Source organism: Propithecus coquereli, unplaced genomic scaffold, assembly GCF_000956105.1.
Source record: "Propithecus coquereli isolate 6110/MARCELLA unplaced genomic scaffold, Pcoq_1.0 Scaffold80, whole genome shotgun sequence".
NCBI lineage: Eukaryota > Metazoa > Chordata > Mammalia > Primates > Indriidae > Propithecus > Propithecus coquereli.
This window is the reverse complement of record NW_012154174.1, coordinates 701,065-724,698: the sequence shown is the minus strand read 5'-3', so window position 1 is coordinate 724,698 and position 23,634 is coordinate 701,065. Positions and strand designations below refer to the sequence as shown.

At 50.5% G+C, this 23,634-nt stretch overlaps 1 protein-coding gene across 3 annotated transcripts; it reads left to right on the top strand.

Annotated features, from left to right (window-relative positions):
• Window positions 1–3,812: 3,812 nt before the first annotated feature.
• On the top strand, window positions 3,813–23,544 carry DNAJB12 (DnaJ (Hsp40) homolog, subfamily B, member 12). 3 transcript variants are annotated; one of them, XM_012663309.1, is made up of 9 exons: window positions 3,813–4,202; window positions 13,033–13,213; window positions 14,788–14,933; window positions 16,736–16,921; window positions 17,039–17,118; window positions 18,167–18,276; window positions 19,711–19,883; window positions 20,456–20,553; window positions 21,694–23,544. In XM_012663309.1, the coding sequence occupies exons 1-9, from the start codon at window positions 4,070–4,072 to the stop codon at window positions 21,721–21,723; spliced, it is 1,137 nt and encodes a 378-aa protein (XP_012518763.1). In that variant the 5' UTR covers window positions 3,813–4,069; the 3' UTR covers window positions 21,724–23,544. The 3 variants fall into 3 exon arrangements, with proteins under 3 accessions (XP_012518763.1, XP_012518766.1, XP_012518764.1); XM_012663312.1 differs by having other exon boundaries at window positions 20,456–20,601; XM_012663310.1 differs by having other exon boundaries at window positions 20,456–20,607.
• Window positions 23,545–23,634: the final 90 nt, after the last annotated feature.

Here is a 23,634-nt window from a genome sequence, read left to right as displayed (position 1 = left end):
TTTGACAAAATTCAGCACCATTTTATAAGAACTCTTAACAAAATAGGCATACATGGAACATACCTCAAAATTATAAAAGCCACACATGACAAACCCACAGCCAACATCATACTGAACAGGGAAAAATTGAGAGCATTCCTGCTTAGAACTGGAACCAGACAAGGTTGCCCACTGTCACCACTTCTATTCAACATAGTACTGGAAGTCCTAGCCAGAGCAATAAGGCAAGAGAAGGAAATCAAGCATCATATCCAAATGGGAAAAGAAGAGGTCAAACTATTGTTCTTTGCTGATGATATTATCCTATATCTAAAAAAACCCCAAAGATTCTGCCAAGAGACTCCTGGAATTGATAAATAAATTCAGCAAAGTCTCAGGTTACAAAATCAATATACACAAATCAGCAGCATTCCTATACGCCAACAACAGTCAAGCTGAGAATCAAATCCAAGACTCAAAACCTTTCACAATAACAACACAGAAAATAAAATACCTAGGAATATATTTAACCAAGGAGGTGAAAGCCCTCTACAGGGAGAACTACAAAACACTGAGGAAGGAAACTGCAGAGGATGTAAACAAATGGAAAAAGATATCATGCTCATGGATTGGCAGAATCATTATTGTTAAAATGTCTATACCACCCAAAGTGATTTACAGATTCAAGGCAATCCCCATTAAAATACCAATGTCAGGCCGGGCACGGTGGCTCACGCCTGTAATCCTAGCACTCTGGGAGGCCGAGGCGGGCGGATTGTTTGAGCTCAGGAGTTCGAGATCAGCCTGAGCAAGAGCGAGACCCCGTCTCTACTAAAAAAATAAAAAGAAATTAATTGGACAACTAAAAATATATAGAAAAAATTAGCCAGGCATGGTGGCGCATGCCTGTAGTCCCAGCTACTCGGGAGGCTGAGGCAGGAGGATCACTTGAGCCCAGGAGTTTGAGGTTGCTGTGAGCTAGGCTGACGCCACGGCGCTCACTCTAGCCAGGGCAACAGAGTGAGACTCTGTCTCAAAAAAAATAAAATAAAATAAAATAAAAATAAATAAGATAAAATACCAATGTCATTTTACATAGATCTAGAAAAAATAATTCTATGCTTCATTGGGAACCAGAAAAGAGCCCGAATAGACAAGGCATCCTTAAGCAAAAAGAACAAATTGGGAGGCATCACTTTACCAGACTCCCAGCTATACTACAAAGCTATACAGTAACCAAAACAGCATGGTACTGGCATAAGTACAGAGACATAGACCAATGGACCAGAACAGAGAACCCAGATATAAAACCATCCTTATATTGCCATCTGATCTTTGACAAAGCAGACAAAAACATACCCTGGGGGAAAGAATCCCTATTCAACAAATGTTTTTGGGAAAATTGGATGGCCACATGTAGAAGACTGAAAAAGGATCTGTACCTCTCACCACTCACAAAAATTAATTCACAATGGATAACACAATTAAATCTAAGGCATGAAACTACAAGAATTCTAGAAGAAAATGTTGGAAAAACTCTTATAAGACATTGTCCTAGGCAAAGAATTTATGAAGAAGACCCCAAAGCAATCACAGCAACGACAAAAATCAAATTTTTTGTTCAAGACCTGATCAAATTAAAAAGCTTCTGCACAGCCAAGGAAACAATCAATAGAGTGAACAGACAACCCACAGAATGGGAGGAAATATTTGCATTATATACATCTGATAAAGAGCTGCTTCACTTGGTTTTTGAGATAACTCATTTTCTTACCTCTGAAGTGGTAAGAAGAGGTAAGAAGGAAGAATGTGAATGCTTCTTTCCATTCTCCTTTTCTGGATTCTCCTCCTCTTCTACACCTCTAAAGATTGGAATTTTGTAAGGCTCAGTAATTAGACTTCTACTCTTCTCTGTCCACAGTCACTTCCTTGGTGCATCTGGTCTCATAGCTTTAAACACTATTTATATATACCAATACTTTCAAAAACTATAAATATATATATATATATATATATTTTTTTTTTTTTTTTGGCCAGGCATGGTGGCTCATGCCCATAATCCTAGCATTCTGGGAGGATGAGGCAGAAGGATCCCTTGATGTCAGGAATTTGAGACCAGCCTGAGCAAGAGTAAGATCCCATCTCTACTAAAAATAGAAAAAAATTAGCCAGGCGTGGTGGCGTATGCCTGTAGTCCCAGCTACTCCGGAGGCTGAGGCAGGAGGATTGCTTGAGCCCAGGAAGTTAAGTTGCTGTGAGCTAGGCTGACACTACGGCACTCTAGCCCAGGTGAGAGAGCGAGACTCTGTCTCAAAACAAACAAACAAAATATATCCAGAATTTGACTACTTCTCAGCACCTCCATCATCACACTTATTTATTATTATTCTTACCATTAATTCTCACCTGTATTATAGTAGTTGCTACCTAACTCTCATCTGGAGTATTGTAGTAGCCTCTTGCCAAATCCAGTAACATAAGGACTGAGAAATGACAATGGATTCGGCGATGCGGAGGTCATTGGTAACCTTCACAAGACCGCTTTCTCTAGAGTGGTATCCCTGAAAGAACTGAATCCTGATAGAAATGGATTCCATTCAGTAGTGGAATCCTTTATGCTCATAGTGTATTCTCCCTCTTTTATTTTTTTCCCCTCCTCTACGCTGAAGGAATAGTCTCCTTCTTGTTCCTGTAATTCACCATGAAATTCCCATTTCAGAGCCTTTGCGTTTGCTGTTCCTTCTGCCTGACCCCCTTCCTTCAGATAGCCAGATTTATAATACCTATGTCTCCTTAATTCAAGTACCTGTTAAAATGACAGCTTCCAAACCACAATGAGACACCACCTTATCCTGTCAGAATGGCATTAAAAGGTCAAAAAAATAATAGATGTTGGCATGGATGTGGTGAAAAGGGAATGCTTATGCACCATTGGTGGCAATGTAAACTAGTACAACCTCTATGAAGTACAGTACAAAAATTCCTCAGAAAACTAAAAGTAGACCTACCATTTGATCCAGCTTACTGGGTATCTACCCAAAGGAAAAGAATTCATTTTATAAAAAAGACACCTGCACCCAAATATTTATTGCAGCACAATTCACAACTGCGAGGCTATGGAATCAACCTAAGTGCCCATCAACTGAAGAGTGGATAAAGAAAATGTGGTGTATACGTATACCATAGAGTACTATTCAGCCATAAAAAGGAATGAAATAATGTCTTTTGCAGAATTTGGATGGAACTGGAGACCATTATCCTAAGTGAAGTGTCTCAAGAATGTAAAAAAAAATACCACGGGTTCTCACTTACAAGTGGGAGCTAAAGGAAGGATATATATGCTCATAAAGCAGGTGTAACAGACATTGAAAATTAAGAAGGGGGTGGCTGGGAGGGTCGTGAGGGTAAAAACCTACCTATAAAGTACCATATACACTATTCTGGTGACGGGTACATTGAAAGTCCTGACCTCAGCGTTACACAATTCATCTGTTTAAGAAAAAAACACTTGTACCCCCTAATATTGAAATTTTTTAAAAATAGCTTCTGAGAGTTTCTTTTATCAAGCTATTTAAAATAGCGGCTCCCACTCTCTAATCCCTATATTTTTCATTATTTTTCTTCATAGCGTTTATCACTATCTGAATGTATCTATTCAATGTCTCCCCAACCCTCACACACTAGAATGTAAGCTCCATGAGAGCAGAGGCTTTGTTATGTTCACCACTGTATCCCCATCATATACCTGTGCCAAATAGGAGGTATTCGATATGTATTCAATGAATAAATGACCTCCATCTCAAACGTATAGACTTACTAGCAAGAACGTATAAGTATACTCAACACTTAAGACTTCCAGAACACGAGGCAAATATTGGAATGCTCCATTATTGACACCAGAGCCAGAAGTCCGTCTCTTAGATGACATACGGTAGCGCTTCCGCCCTCGCTCGAATCTCGCTCCTCTTGGAAAAGGAGGGACGGAGAGTTTGTGTCATCATTCTGCGCCGGCCTGCCCCGCGACGCGCCGGCGGCGCAGCCCTTCGCTCGCCCGGCCTCCCCCTCCCTGGTTCCGCGCTCTGGTTCCGCCATGGAATCCAACAAGGATGAAGCCGAGCGCTGTATTAGCATCGCCCTCAAGGCCATCCAGAGCAACCAGCCAGACCGGGCGCTCCGCTTCCTGGAGAAGGCACAGCGGCTGTACCCGACACCGCGAGTTCGCGGTGAGTGTGAGGTGCCGGAGAGACGGGGACATTAGGACTGGTGGGGGGAATACGGGAACGGACCGATGGGAGCAGTTGGAGGAGGGGGAGGGGTGGCGAGGCGCGGCTACGCCTGCGCACTGAGATGCGCGGTGGCTGCTGGGAGGTGTAGTCTTTGCCTCCCACGCCTCTGCGGGATGCTGGACACCTTAAGACTGCGGAGGCCGGGACTTCAAACTTCGTGGTGCTTGTGGAACCCTGTGGGATTTGAGGTTTCCGAGAATGAGACGAACTGGCAGACGGGACGAAGGGAACTTACCTGGAAGCAAAATTGAACTACTTTTCCCAAGGGGCCGTTCGGTGGCCTAGGACCAGTTACCGGCCTGGGAAATATTATAGTTCAGGAAAATAAACATAACTCCTCTGCGGGACAGAATGGGTCCTAGAGTGGGAAAGACTTCCGACCTCCGTGCGCCCTGGAAAGGCTCCCCCACCCCTCCATATCTCTACTCCTCCCACGTCTCCAGACGAGGGTCAAGGACCGCCCTCCCAAAATGAGAGCCTGCCTTTTTACCCAGTCCGCTCCACCACCTTGCACGGTCTGTCCTGAGACCGGCTCCTCACTCCGTGCTACAGCCTTTTCACCCGCTGATGAGATTCGGAACGGATGGTCTTGTTGGAGATGCCGGTGTCAGCCACCCTCAAACCACCTAAGCCCCAGGAGCCCATCAGTGGCTGGTCGCAGGGACTGCTAAGGCTGATAAGCACCAGGCCGCTGAGCGGCCCTGCACTGAAGGCTCCCAAACCAGGGAGGGAATAGTGAGGTTGTCTTTACTAATTATCACCGCGCTTTACCCGGGAAGCCTTTTTTTTTTCTTTAACCTAAGTTTTCAGAGAAGTACTCTCTTTTTTTTTTTTTTTTTTTGAGACAGAGTCTCACTCTGTTGCCCTGGCTAGAGTGAGTGCCGTGGCGTCAGCCTAGCTCACAGCAACCTCAAACTCCTGGGCTCAAGTGATCCTCCTGCCTCAGCCTCCCGAGTAGCTGGGACTACAGGCATGCGCCACCATGCCCGGATAATTTTTTCTGTATATTTCTAGTTGTCCAATTAATTTCTTTCTAATTTTTAGTAGAGACGGGGTCTCACTCTTGCTCAGGCTGGTTTCGAACTCCTGAGCTCAAACGATCCGCCCGCCTCGGCCTCCCAGAGAGCTAGGATTACAGGCGTGAGCCACCGCACCCTGCCAGAAGTACTCTCTTAATACAAGCTGGAGGGGAGAAGGACACAAGATTTGTGCCTGTGACATGTAACAGGCACTCAGAAGCCGGGGGTCTTGGCCTGACTGCTACCATATGACCTTTCTGAGCCTGGGTTTCCTTATCTGGAAGATTAGAGGGTTGGTGCAGATAATGTAAATAACAGGAATACCCATAGGCCTTTTCGGTTTAGAAAAGCTCATTCACCTGCACATTCTCACTTGAGCCTGCCCTGTGAGAGGCAGAGCAAAGATTACTATCTTTGTTCTATAGATGAGGAAACATCTCAGAGGTGAGGGACTTGCCCACGACTACACAGCTAGAAGACAGAAAGTCCTGTAACTCTATAAATGTTTATTAAAGGAAAGAAACGAAATTAAACAGTGGCAGCCAGCCTCCTAACCTTCCTACCCACATGAAATTGAGAAAGGGGAACACTGGTGGAAGAGGTAGCCTGGAATGCCTGAACTTTCCTCCCTCCTGACTTTGCAGGTTGATCTTTGGCCTGTGTGCCTGCTCTTGGAGAGGGTTTCAGTCTGTATTTGCCAGGACTCCTGAGGTAACCTGCTCAAGGAGCTTCCCTGTAAAATAAGTCACATTCTGTATAAGTGGGGAGCATGATGGGGTGTGGGCCCTCCAGCTTTCAAAATTCTGTCTGGCTCTGATGTTGCTGGGGGCTCAGGAACAGCCAGCCAAGAAAGGATGGGAGCAACAGGGCCTGTGGGATGTTCCTGTCGGCAGGAACGGCTCCTGTGCCAGTTCAGGAGCGTGGATGGGTGTCCTCCCTGGGGCTCAGGCACTGGAATATGCTCCAGCAGAAGAGTCACCTACTGCATATTTGTCATATTCATGCTCTTCTGGAAGCCTGCGTATGCCTCATGCATCTATCTATACTTTACCTTGTGCCATCTGCAGCCCTAAACTGAGCTGACAAGGACCTGGGGTTAGTTTAGGCTAGGGACAGGGAAATATCTTGGTTAAAAAATACTAGGTGGTTGTCTACACTGGCTGCCTTGGATTTGCACTAATTTCAGATGCTCATTCAATGCAACAAACTTTTGTTGAAGATCTTTTTTGTTTTATTTTGTTTGAAAGTCCTCTGATGCTAAGTGGTATAGCAGGATTGCTAAAATGTGAACCCTCACCTCAAAGAGCTTACAATATAGTGAAGGAGGCAAACTTACAGAAAAAAATATTAAAAGGCAGAAGATAACAGTGATTAGACAAAATTAAGCCCAGTGTTAGATTGAGGACTTGAGGATGGGCATGAAACCCAGCCCCCATCCTCCATGGGTTCACAGCCTGTGAGAGTGGAGGATAATTTCCTGAACATTAAATTATAAGTAGTCTTAGCTGGGTGCAGTGACTTGTACCTGTAGTCCCAGCTACCTGGGAGGCTGAGGCAGGAGTTCAAGAAGTTCAAGTTCAGCCTGGGCAACATAGCAAGACCCTGTCTCTTAAAAATATATATATATATATGTGTGTGTGTGTGTGTGTGTGTGTGTGTGTGTGTGTGTGTGTATATATATATAAGCAGTATAGTGAGTGCTGTAGCAAGGGTGTAAAAATAACGTTATCTCACGGTGAGAGAAGGCTTTGGGGAGTAAGACGTAAGACAGGAAGTAGCATTTGAACTGGGCTTTGGAGCAGTGTGAGGCTTGGGGAAAGGCATACTGGGAAAAGACGTGGAGGCCGGAAGTTGTGAAAGGTCTGGGGGAGGAGATTGAGTGTAGCAAGATTTAGAGGCAGTGGAGGCGGTTATTTGTATACAGAGAGGATTAAGAATGGAAAGTACGATGGGGCTAGATTATAGAAATCCTTCTCTGCCAGGCCACAATATTTTCAATTTATTCTGTAGTTAGTGAGGAGACCATTGAAGTTTTGATGGCAGGAATAAGGTAAGGGTACTGTTCTTGAAAGAGAACAGCATGAAGGGTCAGTGAGAGGGAAGAGAGACTCAAGACAGGAAACCAGTTGGGAGACAATTGCCTCAAGTAGGTTAGAAGTTATGAGGGCCTGAGATGAGGCGATAAGGATAGGCCACTGGAGAGGAGGCACCAAGCCTTGTGTGAGGGCGGGGTGCTGAGGAATCAGAATCAAAGCCTGTGTGACCGGGAAAAAACCAGGCTGAGGAACTGGGGTGGGACAGAGTGGGAGATGCCAATGGGACATTCGCAAGGAGCCACAACTTGGAGCTGAGGAGAGAGCTCCAGGTTCCGAGGGAAAGTCTGGTGTCATCAGTTTGATGGAGCTCATTGGAGTTGTATGTGGCTGAGGCCACTGTGGGAAAGGGTGAAACATGTGGTTGCTGGAGGCACAACCGTGGGCCACACCTGCCCTGAGCCAATGGACAAAGGCAGAGGAGCAGAGAGAGATGGAGCAACAGGAAGAGGCAGCCCCAGGAGAGGGCAGCGGCCAGGTAGCCGTGGAGGGTGTCAGCAGGTGGTGAGCAGTGCTGTCAGATGCTGCAGGGGCCACGTGGGAAAAGGACAAGTTGAGAGACGAAAGCGGAAGGATGAACAGCATGGGTGGAGGATGGTCTTGAAGAAGCAGAAGGACAGATGGAGGGAGGGTCGGAGGGAGGGGTGGAGGGGAGGGAGGGTCAGAGCAACCTTAAAAGGTCGAGGGACCTCACACTATTGGCCTTCCCAGCAAAAAGGACGTGAGAGGACTTGAAACTCCTGCTGCAGGAGGTGGGACAGGGAGCACTGAGGGCCGGACAGGTAAAGTAGCTGGGCCCTAAGCTGGGAGGTCACAGAGTAGGGGTGGTGGAACGCCAGTCAGTCCCTTTCTGGGAGTTTCTGTCCAGCACCTGGCAGCCTGATAGCCACTGGCTTTGGCTGAGGCTTTGCAATAATGGTGGAAGGTAACAGGTTTTCCAGGGAGCTCATGAGAACATCTGCAGGCCCCTGTTTCCCTGGCTTACAAAGAGAGGGTTGGCCTGGATAGTCTCTACGGGTTCTTGTTGCTCAGGCTGCTGAGATTCTATGAAACGGCTGGCTCTGGGGTCCAGGCTGAGTCAGGAAGGCAAGCTGGGAAGGCCAGCCCACAAGAGAAGGGAGGATTAGTTACCGAGGGATTTTGGCATTCAGGGCCCAGGCATGAGAGATGTTCTAGTACTGGTGAGGTCTGGGATGGGGCCGTTCGTTCAAGTCAGGCAACTTTCATGGGCCCCACTGTGCACTCAACCCCTTCCATTCACTTTATGTCACCGAATCTTTTTTTCTTTTCTCCTCGAATCAGGCAGCCCCTGAACCAGAAGAGATTCAGGGAGACTCCTTCACTGAATGAGCCCTCAGAGCACCACTGTGAGAGCAGGGATCATGTCTTCACTCAGAATTAGATAACCTGACAGGACCAAAGGCAAAGGCTCCAGAACTGTCCGTCTCCAAACCCACTCAGGCTGTTTCCCCACTCCGGCCTCTGTTCCTGGACTCACTTTGTGCACTATGGGTACATAGAGCCTGGAGACTCAACTACTTACCTAATAACAAAAGTAACGGTCACAGATAACACTTAGTACTTGCTAGGTGCCATGCTAAGTTCTTTGCATGCATTCACTTATTTACTCTTTAAACTTTTACAAGGGAGTTACAATTTTGCATAGAGAAGCTACGTTACCTTGTCCCAGATGCCCCTGCTAGCAAGTGGCAGAGCCAGGTTTGAACCAGTCAGGGAGCCTGACTCTCTAGTCTGGGTCTAGGGAGGGGCTCTGACCTTGGTGGCTCTGACCACAGAAACCCTCTGACCTCTGCCTCACCTGCCACCTCTCCACCCCAGCTCTGTTCCCTTCCACCCATTCCCCTTCTTTTTACAGGTCTGCCGGCTGTACTGGGAAGGGGCAGAGCCAGGGTGACATTAGCTGTTTTATCTCCTTTTGTGACATCGCTTGTCAGGCACTGTGCCATGAGGGATGTAACAGTGAGTTAGGATCAGGCAGTCACATCCCATAGGCCTGGCAGAGGGGCTGTCCAGGCTGCAGGAGAGAACTACCTGCCAGCAACCAGAAATCTAGTATCTAGCTCAAGCAGGAGCCTGCAGTGTGGCCCGAAGCACATCCCTTCCCCTTTGGGCTTGCTTTCTGCGGTGTAGGGGTGTAGGGAAATCCGAGTGGCTGACTCCATGTACTTGCCTTGAAAAGCTTCCACAAGCTTCCCTGAGAAGTTCTGGAGAGAGCCCATCCCATCTCCTGGCTGGTGTTCCTGCTTATCTGTGGCAGTTGAATAACTGGTTATTTTGCCCTTAGGACATGTCAGGCTCAGCTTGGACCACTGGAGCTTCCAGAGAAACCAAAATAAACAACTTCCTTAAAAGCCCTAGGAAACCAGCAAACCAGCTCTTCCCTCCGTCCCCTCTTAACCAGCATCTCTTCATTCTTCCTTGCCATTCCCTGGGTCCCTGGCGTGGACCTGGTGTCTGGAATGGCCTGAAACCTCATGGTTACAGCTGGGCCCAGAGCCTGCTGAGCGCCGAGACTTTGACCTTCCTGAGCCATTAGAGCACCCCCACCACCCAGCCCTCCCTCTCCCCCTCTCCCTACTGCCATGGGTTCCCTCAGCTCCCTGGCCAGCATGCTCCTGTGGCCACCAGCTCATCAGCCTAGGTTGTGATATTAGCAGCTACTCATTTTTTTTTTTGTGAGAGATGGTCTCACTCTGCTGCCCAGGTTGAAGTGCAGTGAGTGTCCCAATCATAGCTCACTCATCGCGGTCTGGAACTCCTGGGCTCAAGCGATTCTCCCACCTCAGCCTCCCAAAGTGCTAGGATTATGGGGTGAGCCACTGTGCCCAGCCTCATTCTGCGCTTTTGCTCTATGGCAGTCTCTGAGCCAGGTGCTTACACACATTATCTCATTTCATCCTCATACCACCATCAGCCAGGGTCAAACTGCTGGGGAGCAGCAGAGCTGAGATTTGAATATGGGTCTTTCTAAATTTAATGTCTCTTCTATACGTGGAGTGACTTTGCTGGCAGGACCCCACCCCCTAACACTGTCACACCATGTGTGGTCCAGGATAACAGCATAGTTAAGAGCGTGGACCCTAGAGCTGGCCATCCTGGGGTTCAAACAGCTCTGCCACTTAACCAGCTGTGCAGCCGTGGGCAGCAGTCTGCCATGGCACCTTCTTCCTGTAATGGGGATAGGTAACCAGACCTACCTTCTAAGGCTGTTGTGCTGATAAATGAGCTCATGTGTGCTGGTGCATGCCTGACACATAGCGAGCACTCAGTATTAGAAACGATCATTACTATTGCTCCTCTCCGAGCCCCCTCTCGGGGTTTGCTACAGAAGACCCTCCTCCTCCCTCACGTGAGGCAAGCTCAGCTGCCAGCTACTGTGTTTAGATTTCCCAACTGCAGACTCAGCGAGGTCAGGCAAGTTTTCTGCAGGGAAGCAGCAGTGGCCCAGGGCACGGTGATCCACTGGAGCCCCAGCGCTCTGTTCCCAGCAAGCCCTGCCCCATGGCCCTTGGGTGAGACCGAGGTGTGTTGCAGTAAAGGGGTGTCTGACACCTGGCACAGTGCCTTGAGGTCAGCAGGCACCTGGATTGTTTGAGGGGACCTGGGGCCAGTTCAGGCTGTGCTGCCGTCCTTCCTTAGCACAGAGGTGTCCTTGGTCTCTGCAGGGGTCCAGATGCCTGTTTTCCCAGGAACCTGCAAAGGCTTCAGGATTTTACTGCCCAGGGCGCCGTGTCCCAGGCATGACTGGGGTGTCTGAGAAATAGTTTTGTGCCTGGAATAAGTGGATACCGGGGTCTTCTGCCAGAAATTTGGACCCTTTGTCATGGAGTCAGCGGGAATGAATGCCTTGCATTTGAATAGCTGTGACCCTGTCGGAGGGTGACAGCTAATGCCCTGTAAAACATCTGACATGGCCAGCCATTTGAAAAAATGTAAAAAATAGCAAGTAGTGAGAATAGCAGATACTTTCCCGAGTCTCACGCCATCCCTGGCCGTCTTGGGCAAACTCATTTCCCCTGTTCCTCTTCACAGCTAAGCAAAGGCCTCCAGGAAACCTCCGACCAATCCCATCTGAATCAGTGGGGTCCTGCTAAGTGGGGTCCCCATCTCAGAGTACTTTGCCCATCTCAGCTGTCAGCATGTTGAGTCTGTTGAACTCACTACTTTGGGATTTTAAAAATGTGAAGGGTTAATTGTTTTTTTGCTGAGTTTAAAAATAACCTATATACCCTGTGTAACACTATTGTATGCTTAAAAATGGTTAACATGGTAAATTTTATGAGTTTTTTAACACAATAAAAAAAACTCTATCTTATCCTGAACTAAAAGGACATATCAATTATGTTAAAACAGCCCCAAATTTTTTAACTAGAAAGCAAAGTTTTAAAATTAATATTACCTTACTATCAATGTATTATTAGTTTTATACTAATAATGATTTAATGTCAAAACTTTTTTTAAGAGACAGAGTCTTGCTCTGTCACCCAAGCTGGAGTGCAGTGGCGCCATCATAGCTCAGTGCAGCCTCCAACTCCTGGGCCCAAGTGATCCTCCTACCTCAGCCTCCTAAGGTGCTGGGATTATAGGTGTGAGCCACCATGCCTTGACAGTTTTAAAACATTTTTAAAACCAATGATAAAAATAAAAAACAAGGCCTGGCGCGATGGCTCACGCCTGTAATCCTAGCACTCTGGGAGGCCGAGGCGGGCAGATTGTTTGAGCTCAGGAGTTCAAAACCAGCCTGAGCAAGAGTGAGACCCCATCTCTACTAAAAATAGAAAGAAATTAATCGGACAACTAAAAATATATAGAAAAAAATTATCCGGGCATGGTGGCGCATGCCTGTAGTCCCAGCTACTAGGGAGGCTGAGGCAGGAGGATCGCTTGAGCCCAGGAGTTTGAGGTTGCTGTGAGCTAGGCTGATGCCACGGCACTCTAGCCTGGGCAAAAGAGTGAGACTCTGTCTCAAAAAAATAAAAAATAAAAAACAACAGGTGATAAAGCAATGGACTGAATATTTTGGGTATTCAGAGTGTGGTGCAATGCAAAGAGAGAAGTATATAGATTTGAATGAGTTCAGTAGGGGAAAAAATGGATTCATGAAATAAAAAAAGCTTGGTAAAACTAAACAAATACATTGAAAGAAATAACAAAGTAGTATTTAATGAACTCTAAATCAAATACTATAGGGTTTATTAATAAAACCCAGTGTGCTTTTTGAAAAGACTATTAGAGTATCAAAATTCTGCCAAAATTTATTAAGAAAAGAGATGTGTATATAAATGTACTATCTCCCTCACTTCCTGGGAAAGCTGTCTTGACCCCTTATTCCCTCTGAAAAATAAGGGAATTACTACAGATTTGTCCATGAATTATGTGGATTTATTGTTAATTTTTATTAATAAAATTAATATTGTTTGTATTAAAAAAAAAATTACCTATACCCTGCCTTGTCCTGAGGACTGTGGCTCCCAAGAGAGCAGGTGACTGTCCCACGAGTGCCCACGGGCCCACGTCAGGGAAGGAGCGAGTGACTTGCTGGGAGGGGACGCTGGAGGGATGCAGAGGCCCCCTGGCCAAGGCACGCAGCCTTGCTGGAGCAGGAGCCTTGAACAGTTTCCTTGCCTTGCACAGCCCTGATCGAGTCCCTCAACCAGAAACCACAGACTGCCGGTGACCAACCCCGACCCACAGACGCAACCCATGCCACCCACAGGAAGGCAGGTGGGACCGATGCCCCCTCGGCCAACGGTGAAGCTGGAGGAGGAGAGAGCACCAAAGGCTACACTGCAGAACAAGTGGCAGCTGTGAAAAGGTAGAAGGCTGGGCCGGGTGGGCAGGGGCCGGAGTCCGGGATGTCGGGGAAGTCTAGAGAAGGCTTCCTGCAGTGTGTCCTCTATGGCACATCTGCCCGTGCTCTGGATGGGGCCCTGGGAGGAGGGTCTTGGGAAATAGAAGATGTCCCCCAGGACCTTATTATTTCCCACAAGGCCTGGGAATACAGCGTGGGAACCAGGGCTCCGCTACCCCTTTGGCCAAGACAGCCCACAGCAGGGGCTGGAAATGCTGACTCCGCTGGCTTCCTCTGCCACCGGCCAGGCGGGCCGCAGGCCTCTCTATACATCTCTGTTTATCAGACGGAGATGGACACTGGTCTCCGCCTCCAGATTCTCCCCCAACCCACACCCCGCCCTCAACAAAGACCCTTTCAGACCAGAGGCTGTGTGGGGCAGAGTGGAGACAGAGGGCAGAATTATCTCTCTGAGGCTGTGGGCAGGCCCTGCACAGAGCAGCTCACTGCCAAGCCTTCTCAGGACAAGACATTCCCATCTCTCATTTCTACCAAGGCATCCCACCCTCACTAGCCTCAGGAATCCCCCCAGGGTCATGCTCACATCTCCGGGCAAGCTTCAGGACTGAGAGTCGGCCTCCGTGTGACTGGGCATGACTGTAGTTTGCCATAAAGCATAGGCCAGATTTGCACTTCTCTGGCCAGGCAGGGCTTTGACCAGACAAGCCTGTCAGTTGTAGGCAATAGAAACAGATTTATGAGAGGTTGGAAAGGCCTAGAAAAGGCCAAGAACCAGGGGGTCACCAGGGACCCAGAGAATAAGAATTGATGGAAGAGAACCAGGGTCTCTTCAGGGGCTTGTGGTTGGGGGGAACAGACACCTGCCATTTCTGGCCTTTATGTTACCCACACAAGACTGAGACTGCCAGGGGAAAGTACAGTTGGCTGAGCTTGGGACTCACCTGCCCTTGCGTGATAGATATTGACAGTTTTGGTTTTCTTTTTTTAAGAGACAAGGTCTCGCTCTGTCACCCAGGCTAGAGTGCAGTGATGCAGTCATAGCTCACTGTAACCTGGAACTCCTGGGCTCAAGCGATCCTCCTGCCTTAGCTCCCAAGTAGCTGGGACTACAGGCATGCACCACCACACCCGGCTAATTTTTTTATTTTTTGTAGAGATGGGATCTCGATATGTTGCCCAGGCTGGTTTCCAACTCCCCAGCTCAAGTGATCCTCCTGCTTTGGCTTCCCAGAGAGCTGGGATTGCAGGCACGTTCCAGCACACCGGCCTGGCAGTCCTTCTGAGGCTGCCTCCAGTGAGGGAACTGTTAGCAGAAGGGAGACGGACACTGGCCTGGCCAAAAGCAGCAGCTGCCCCCTCTTAAATCCTAATGTATCCTTGGTGTTTCCAGTGGGCCATGCCCAGCTGCCCATCACAGTTGGAGCTCACAGTGGCTCCCTTGTCCCAGAGATCAGATAGCTGACCCGGAGGAGTTTTCCACCATGTCCTGCTAGTCCCCCTGCAGCCTGCTCAGAGCTGTGGGCCCCACACTGCCTGTTCGTGGCCCACCACACCACCATGCTCGTCTCCCTCTGCAGGGTCAAGCAATGTAAAGATTATTACGAGATCCTGGGGGTGAGCAGAGGGGCCTCCGATGAGGACCTGAAGAAGGCCTACCGCAAACTGGCCCTCAAATTCCACCCAGACAAGAACCATGCTCCTGGCGCCACTGAAGCTTTCAAAGGTAAGCCGGCCCTGGTTTCCTGGCATTTTGGTATTTTTATCTCCTGTCCTTGGGAGGGAATGAGGGGTCGAGACAGCTTTCCCAGGAAGTGAGGGGCAGAAGGAAGTGGTCTTGGGCCCAAGTGCCACAGGCTCAGAGACTGCTTCCTGGGAAGGTCCTAGTGGCCACCCCTTGCCATGGAGAGCCTGTCAGAGCTCAGACAGCACCACTCCTGCCTCCCCTTCCTCCTTGTTCCCTGGGGTTGCAGTGGGGGTGCTAAGGCGAGAAAGTTCTAGGGGCTTCTCCAAGGTCACACGGTGATAGAGTGACTCACTTGTGTACACTTCCCCATCTTGGCATCTTGTAGCTTCCCATCAGGGTAACAGTTTCCCTACTGAGGAGCGGGGTGTCCTCAGGTCAGGGGCCTCTGGCCTTGGTGGCCTCCTCAGTACCAGCACCTATGGCTGTGTCCTTCCCACACATGCACCTGCAGTGGGGGACACGGCAGTCTGTCTGGGCTCCGGGCCCTTTCGTTCTGGGATGGGTACTTCCTTTCTGGCTGAAATCATAAGGTGCCCTTCATTCATTTATATTGTCACTGAACCTATCAGGCATACAGGCATACACGCATACTCGCCTTGTGCCAGCACTGTGTTGCCGGGTACTGCACCTCTCATCCCCTAGACATCTCTCCTCTCATTCCCACTCTGTCCACCTCCTTGGGAGATGGCGTGGTAACTAGCCCTACCTGACCTGGCCAGGCCTTGCAGCACTGGGGCTGTGACCATAGCCAGGGGAGAGCCTGTGGCAGAGCAGACCCCATCCCTGGTGTGGTCTCCCAGGGGCCTGCCTTAGAAGGAGCAGGGAGGCCAGGGAGCCGTGGTTCATGTTTCTCCAGCCGTGGCTTCTGCCTGCAACCTGCCCCGACAAGTCCTGAGATGCCAGTTTGGGGCTTTGTCGGAGGAGGAGGGGGAGGGGATTCTTCCCTCCTTGTGCCCAGGGCTTGCAGGCTGTGCAGCAGATGCAGCTTTCACCCTCTGCTCAGAGAGTGGGCAGCTTAAGGAGAAGGAGCCAGAGACTGAGGAGGCCTGGAGCTGGGGTCCTTTGGAGCACAAGCTTCCTGCCCAGGGGAGCTCTGGTGGGGAGGCCTCAGGCCCAGGTAGGAAACAGCAGCTGGGGCCTGGACCCCAGGGAGGGGAGGACACACCCCAGCCACATCACCAGCAGTGGCGGAGTCTGGACCAGAACCCTGGGACTGGCCTTTCCCTGCAGTCCCTGCTGTTTTCCAGTTTACGGTGAGGACACCATGTGTTCATTTGGCTTCTGTGTCACACTATGCCTTCAAGATTATATAACCTCCAGGAGGGACACCCAATGCCATCGGCCACCTCAGGAGAGAGCAATGAGGGAAGGGGGTTTTGGTGGTTTTCTTAAAGTCAGAGAGAAAACTTGAAGCAAGAACCAGCTGGGCTTGAGTCCTGGCTCTGTAACATCAGAGCTACATAAGCGTAGGCAAGTCACGTACCCTCTGGGAGCCTCCGTTGTCTCATTGGTAAATGGAGCTAGGGTTGCTGCTATGAGTAAAGGAGTTAATGCCCGGAAGAGCCTGGCACGGAGAAAAAGCTCAACGTCGTCATGACTAGATGGACGAGTAGAGGGGGGGGTCTGAGTGCGAACCCTCCTCCCCACGCTGGCCGGGCAGCCAAGCTTCCGCCAGCCCCAAGGACCCCCGCTTCCTAAAGCACCACCTCAGTACCTGAAAAATGTGAGCACTTGGCCCACACCCCGCATCCTCAGGCTCGACCCTTCTGCCTCCTTTGCAGCCATTGGCACAGCATATGCGGTACTTAGCAACCCAGAGAAAAGGAAGCAGTATGACCAATTCGGTGACGATAAGAGCCAGGCAGCCCGGCACGGCCATGGGCATGGAGACTTCCACCGTGGCTTTGAGGCTGACATCTCGCCTGAAGACCTCTTCAACATGTTCTTTGGCGGTGGCTTCCCTTCTAGTAAGTCCTCCGCCCTCCCCACAGCCAGGTCTCCCTGGGGGTGATGGTGGGGGCTGCATGGCAGCCTCTCCCTTTCCCAGCAGCCCCCGCTCCTGACTCACTCCCTCTGACCCCCAGGTAATGTCCATGTCTACAGCAACGGCCGCATGCGCTATACCTACCAGCAAAGGCAGGACCGCAGGGAGAACCAGGGTGACGTGAGTGAGGAAGAGCAGGGGGAGGGCACTAAGCCCACCCCTGGGTGCGGGGCCTGGAGGAGGGAGTTACATCCCACGCTGTTCGTTCTGGGACGGGCAATGTTCTCAGAGCTCAGCCAAGGAGCCATCTTGGCCTCCCCTTGCCATTCTGCTGAGTGACACCAGAGGGAGCCACACTCCACGTTGCCTGCATAGTTGGGGGTTTGCTGGCCTCCGTTGGGAAGGAATGTCATGCAGAAGCTTCTCCACCTGCAGACGGGTTCAGGTGTGAATGGCTTCTGGGCAGGCCATTCATTCCCAAAGCCAAAGTGACCTTTTCCAAGCAACAGAAAATTAAACTTCATGAGAGAATTTGTAAAGGGTGACAACATGGGTGCCGATTCTTCTTGCTTTTTGGCACTTTTTAAAAAATGCATACAAAAGCTATAACTAGACAATGCTTCAATTATATATGCCACACATTGTATATGCCACAGATCAAAGAACAGCTAGCTGGCTAAAATTAAAATATTGTGGACGATTGCAGAGCATTTTATTAAATTCTGGCAGGCAGAGGGGGGTTTATGTTTGCTCCAACAATGTTTATTCATTTTTTTAACTTTTATTTTGTATTTAACATACAGAAGAGTTTTTAAAATCAAAAATTATCACATAGTGAATAAATCTATTTTTAATTGGTAATTTTTAAATTGGTAATAATATTTGTATGGTTCAAAATTCAAAAAATGATGTGTTTAGTGCAAGCCTCCTTCCAGCTCTGGCTGCCACCTCCTGGAGGCAGCCTCTTTTGCTGATTTTTTGGTTTTCTTCCATAAGTAAATGCAGGTACCTTGCCCCCTCCTGCATTTAACGCCAGTTGCTGCCTTGTTTTTGTCCAGGGAAGCTGGCAGTGGAGAAGCATCTGTATTTGGGGGGCATGTGGGAGGGGATGGCAGAGCATAGTGTCATGGCCACCCAGGCTCCATTGTACTGTGGAGCTGGTGGCAATTGTGGCGAATGCCACACCCCACCCAGATCCGGCTAGGTGACCGTTGGCTCTTCCCTCCAGGGCGGGCTAGGGGTGTTTGTGCAGCTGATGCCCATCCTCATCCTGATCCTCGTGTCAGCTCTCAGCCAGCTGATGGTCTCCAGTCCCCCCTACAGTCTGAGCCCGAGGCCGTGAGTACCTGCAGCTGGGCAGGATGGGCAGTGGGCAGACAGGGGCGTGGGAATCTCACGTTGCTTCAGGGGCCTTTCTTCCCATCCTGATCTAGCAGGTTCTCCATCATAGTGCAGAAAGCTGGCTTAGAACTAAAAATATACTTTCTCTGTCAAGTTGAAGTTCTTAAGCTTTTTAGGACCGTGATCCGCTAAGAGAATGCAGTGAAAGCTACAGACCTTTTCCCTGGAACAGTGCATGCGCACATGGCTTTGCATATGATCTCAGGGGCTTTGTGACTCCCTCTCCACCCCATCTTACCTGCTGACCCCAAATGAGCCTCTGCTTTTCAATTCTGGTTGGGGTCCGTGAGACCATGGAAAGCACAGGGCCTCTAGAGTCAGAGCAAGGGCGGCTTTGAATCCCAAGTTCTCCACTAAGAAGCTGTGTGACCCTGCAAGTTACATAACCTTGGATTCCTCATCTATAAAATGGGAATAATAACATCTACCTGCTTGTGAAAATTAATGAGTAATACATATAAAATGTCTGGCTCATTAGAAATACTCAAACAATATTTGTTGAATGAATACTTGGTTGTGATTGCCAGTAGTGAACTGGGGCAAGTTATGTGACCCTTTAAGGCTCCCCTCATTTATTAATATTTCCAGCACCTGGCACAGTATCGGATCCATAGTGGGTGCTCAGCTGCTATGGGTGGAAGCCCTCTGTGCCCACCAAGCAGCCTGCCTCCGCCTGGGAGCGCAGCAGGATCCTTCTCAGCCAGCAGGGGGCAGAGTTGGTCCACTGGCCCTGCAGCAGCCAGGCGCTCTGGCGAGATGCCAGCCATTTGTCCTGCAGCTGGAAAGATGAGAGGCAGCAGCAGGGTAAGGCAGGGGCTGTCCCCGTCCCCCGGAGCATTGACTCCCGTCTGGGTGCTGAGGCTCTACCCAAGCCTGCAGAGCCTGTGATTGGAGCTGGAAGGGTACAATTCCTTGGAATCCTTCCTGTCATTCTGTTCATAAGCCTCTTAACTCTAGACTGGCAGCTCCTTGATAGGCAGACAGGCCTTCAGCAATGATTGGCTTAGGGGACTAGTGGGGAAATGGAGACACAGAAGGTAGAGCCCAGACTCCCTCTGGGGTCCCTCACTTCCCAAGGCCAGGGCCTCTCCTCAGAAAGGTACTTCTCCCCAAGGCCCCAGGTCAACGACGTGGTAAGCAGAGAGCCTAAAGGAGAGGCTTGCCATGGTCTAGGCCACTTGTGTAGGAGGGACACTGCCTTTTCTTTAGACCCTCATTTTGGGTAGCGTGCGAGCTCCTGCCCTAGATTGTAAGGGAACCAACTACCCCTGTGGCCTGTATGGCACCTCCTGCCATGGGACCCCATCATCCCTACAGCTGCCCTGGGCCTGGGGGCTAATGCCCACTTTGTGCCTCGTATATTTCACCCAGGTCCGTGGGCCACGTCCACAGGCGAGTCACTGACCACCTGAGCGTCGTCTACTATGTGGCAGACACCTTCTCTGAGGAGTACACGGGCTCCAGCCTCAAAACGGTGGAACGGAACGTGGAAGATGATTACATCGCCAACCTCCGAAACAACTGCTGGAAGGAAAAGCAGCAGAGTGAGTGTGTGTGTGTGTTTTAGGGGGGTGGCCAGGGACAAAGCTTGAGAGCAGGGAAAGGAGAAAACCCTACTCACCTAGTGCTTTGAGGGCCTGGCACCTGACAGTGCCCTGTGCCAGCCACCTCCCAGCCAAGTGCTGGGCTCCACTCCTGTGTTTCCCTGGGGCTGGCAGCCAGAGGCCACCTGGTGATTTCCTCCAGGTTCCCGTAAATGACTGCAATCAGCCTGTTTGGCTGCCCGAGGTAAGGATGTAGAGGTGGATTGGAGCAGATCTCTGCCCGCTGATTGTGCATCTGGATCCATCTGTGGGCCCCTGGGGAGGTGTGACAGGTGTGACAGGGTGACAGGTTCTCACCTTGGCCACACTCTAGAGAAGGGGTCCTCTGCCATCCCTCTCCTACACTGGGACCATAGTCTTGGCTCCCCCAGCATCTTCCCTAGTGGTAGGCCAGCTCTGCCGGAGCTCCTGGGCCCAGACAGCCTTCCTCCTCCCTGACAGGCCCAGGCAGGCTTCCTAGCAGGCTTCAGGAGGTACTGGGTATGCCCTAATCCTGTCCCATTGCTTTGCAGAGGAAGGCTTGCTGTACCGGGCCCGCTACTTTGGCGACACAGATATGTACCACAAAGCACAGAAGATGGGCACCCCAAGCTGTAGCCGACTGTCAGAGGTGCAGGCCTCCCTGCATGGATAGTCCTGGGCCTGCCACGCCACCAAGGTCCAAGTATGAGCCAGGGCTGCCTCCACCCTGCAACTCTGGCAGCTTTGGCCCTGGTCATGAGGCAGAGGAGGGAGGGAAGGAGAAAGGGCAGAAACCTGGTGTTGTGGCAAAGACTATTGTCCCCAGCCTGACTTCCACCCTCCAGAGATGGGCCAGCTCTGGGACCTACTTGGAAACCGAGGTCTGTTTGAGCCCTCTAGTGACACTCTCCACCACTCCTCCACTCTGCTCCCTGGCTCTGGGGCTGTGGAGTATCCAAGAGCCAGGCAGAGCAGGAGGCCAGGGCGATTGCTGACGGCCACTCCTGGATCCTTGGTCCACTCCAGCCTTCAAGTCACCACAGCCCTTTCCCAAGTACAGCAGACTGTTGTCTGTGCCCTGGTATTTAGGCCACCAAATCTTAAATACTACTAAGCTTAAGATAGCGCCCCCACACACTGCCTGCCCTATACCTGGAAGAACCATGTGGGAGCAGGGGGCGCCAAGAGCCTTCCTCTTCCTCTGTGCTTCCAGGCAGGAGGAAACCGAACAAGATAAGTGGGCAGCCCGACAGTGGGCGGGAGCTGACAGGCTTGGAGGCAAGAGAGGCCTGTGGGCCCTGACTACTCCCCACTCCGAGACACTGAGACACTGCTGCACCTGGCAGCCTGGAAGCCACAGGCATCCGGCCCTGCCCAGGCATCTCGCCTGTGGTCTGAGGAAGGGAACAGAAGGTCATGAGTTCAGGGTCAGATGCAGCCACTCAGCATAGAAGGGTGGGGAAAAATGAGAGTTGCTGGTCGCAGGCTCGCCACCTCCTTCAGCCCTGCATGTGGGGGGAGTGGGCTCTGTTCCCAGCATTCGCCAGAGGGGGCAGCTTGGACCAAGCCCAGAGGAGCGTGGGCAGAGCCGGTGAAGGTTCTCTGTGCCTGTGTCCTGTTGGCCTGGATCCAGTTGCAGGCTCTGCTTTGAGACTGCAGGAGGGGCTTGGCGGGGGTCGAGCGAGCAGCCCGGCACCGCAGCCAGGAGGTCTGCTTGCACGTGGGGGCTGAGCTAGAGGCGCCGGTGCCGCGTGACTGCTGCGCTAACTGTTGCCACTCTCCTCCCCAGACTATGAAATCCCTGGAGAATTTTTGGTGACAAGCACTGAGCCAAGGTGATGGACTGTATATTTAAGGAAAGACATACAAAGAAAAAAAATTAAAATGGAATTGGAGGCCGAACGCCACACAACTGCCCTCTCTCTCACCCAGTAAATGCAGAAAGCTCTTAGGACAGACAGAAAACCTGCCACGGGGCTGCTTCCCTCCCTCCCAGGGCTGGCAGAGGCTCCGCATCGGCTCTCTCCCAGGATACAGAAACCATGGCAACGAAAGTAGAATGTAAAACTTGCAGCAAATGTCTGTGGGAAGGGTTGGGGGAGGGGGTTGCCCAACTGCCTTTCCTCCCCATCCCAGGAGCCACCACCAGTCACCTCTCAGGGGAAGCCAGAGGCGTTGGCCAAGGACAGAGAGGAAGAGGAAAGAACTCTCCACGGAATGTACTTTATAGATGCGTGTATACGTATATATATATCTATTTATATGTAAATAGGCATATATAAAGATATATATAGAGAGAGAGTCTACTTTTTGAACTATGCAGGGATTGGTTAAGTTGTTTAGTTTTCTTCCGTGTTGTAGAAAATGAGGCGTATTTGGGGAAGGCAACCTGGTCCTTCAAAAGCTAGACATTAGCTGTAGCTGACAGCGTAAGGACAGTCAGGTCGTGTGCTTTTAACATCCGCCCTGCGCCCCAGCCTGTGTGCGAAGGCAGCATTAATCATGATGGTCTGAATCCGAGAAGGCCTCCAGGTGTCAGGTTGAGCTGGAGAGGAGCAGGCTGTGGAGGGAGAAAGCTACCCCTAGGGGCAGGTGCCAGGTCAGCATTGAGTGGCAGCAGAGGCCCCCCACACACACACACACACACAGGACCTGCTGGAGCGAGACCGCCCACCTCGGGCTGCCCCTCTCCTTCAGCCAGCTCAGGTGGGCTCTCTGTCCTGGTACCCAGGAGCCCTCCGGCCTCCTGCCCACAGAATGGCAGGGCTTGGAGAAGGGGCCAGGTCCTACCTAACCACTTCCCCCTGCCAAGTCCCTAAGTGGGTTTTGCCTTATGGGTGCCACAGGGCACAGCTCCATCATTGCCACTGGGTTTCCCTAAGTTGTGCGTCAAGGACTCCAGAAGGCTCTTGCTCCGAGAGTCAGCCAGTGGTGCCCAGGACCTCAGGGCAGCGGCCCAGCCCCTGAAGAAAAGTCAGTGCCTATGGGCGCCTCTGTCTTCACCCTCCACGGATGTGACTCCACCAGGCCTCCTCTCGCACTTTGGACAAAGGATACATCGGAACCAGAATAGTTTTCTTACCCTCACCTTCCAATGAGGATTTTTCACAAAACAACAGTTGCTGCCAGGGCAAGGAGGGAGGTTTTGTTTATTCCCACAGTTTATACTGGGCCTTTTGGAATTACCATTTTTCCTGAGGCGGTGGGTGTGTCATTGAGCCTGCTGTCTTCCAAAGCCTTACTCTTCCCGAGCTGCCAGCCGGGAGGTGATAACTATCCTCCCAGAATTTCTCTTTGCTCTTTTTTTAAAAATCCCCCAACAAATAGGATTCTTGCTGGGAAAGGAAGTTTGGTAAGGAGATGTCAAATCTGGTTTTTAAACAATGTCCCACCCTGCAATGAAGCGGCCACTCCAGCCCAGAGAGATCATAAGAACTGGACGTGGGCCAGAGTGCCCACTGCGGTGGCCCTGGTGCTCTGCCCCCACCATCCCAACTGTCTGGTCTTGGTAGATGTCCCTAGATGGGCTGAGCCATGTGCAATAAGAACATAGATCCTAAAGGATCCCCCGAGAAGCTGTATTTCTTGAATTAGAATTCTGAAATTGTACATCTATAAATACATGTTTATTATGTGATTGACCGTGGCGGGTCTGCGTTGAGCAGGGAGGCTGCGGGGGGCGGGGGGGAGTGCACAAGCACCTGTTGCTACTGACGCTGTCCAGCCCATG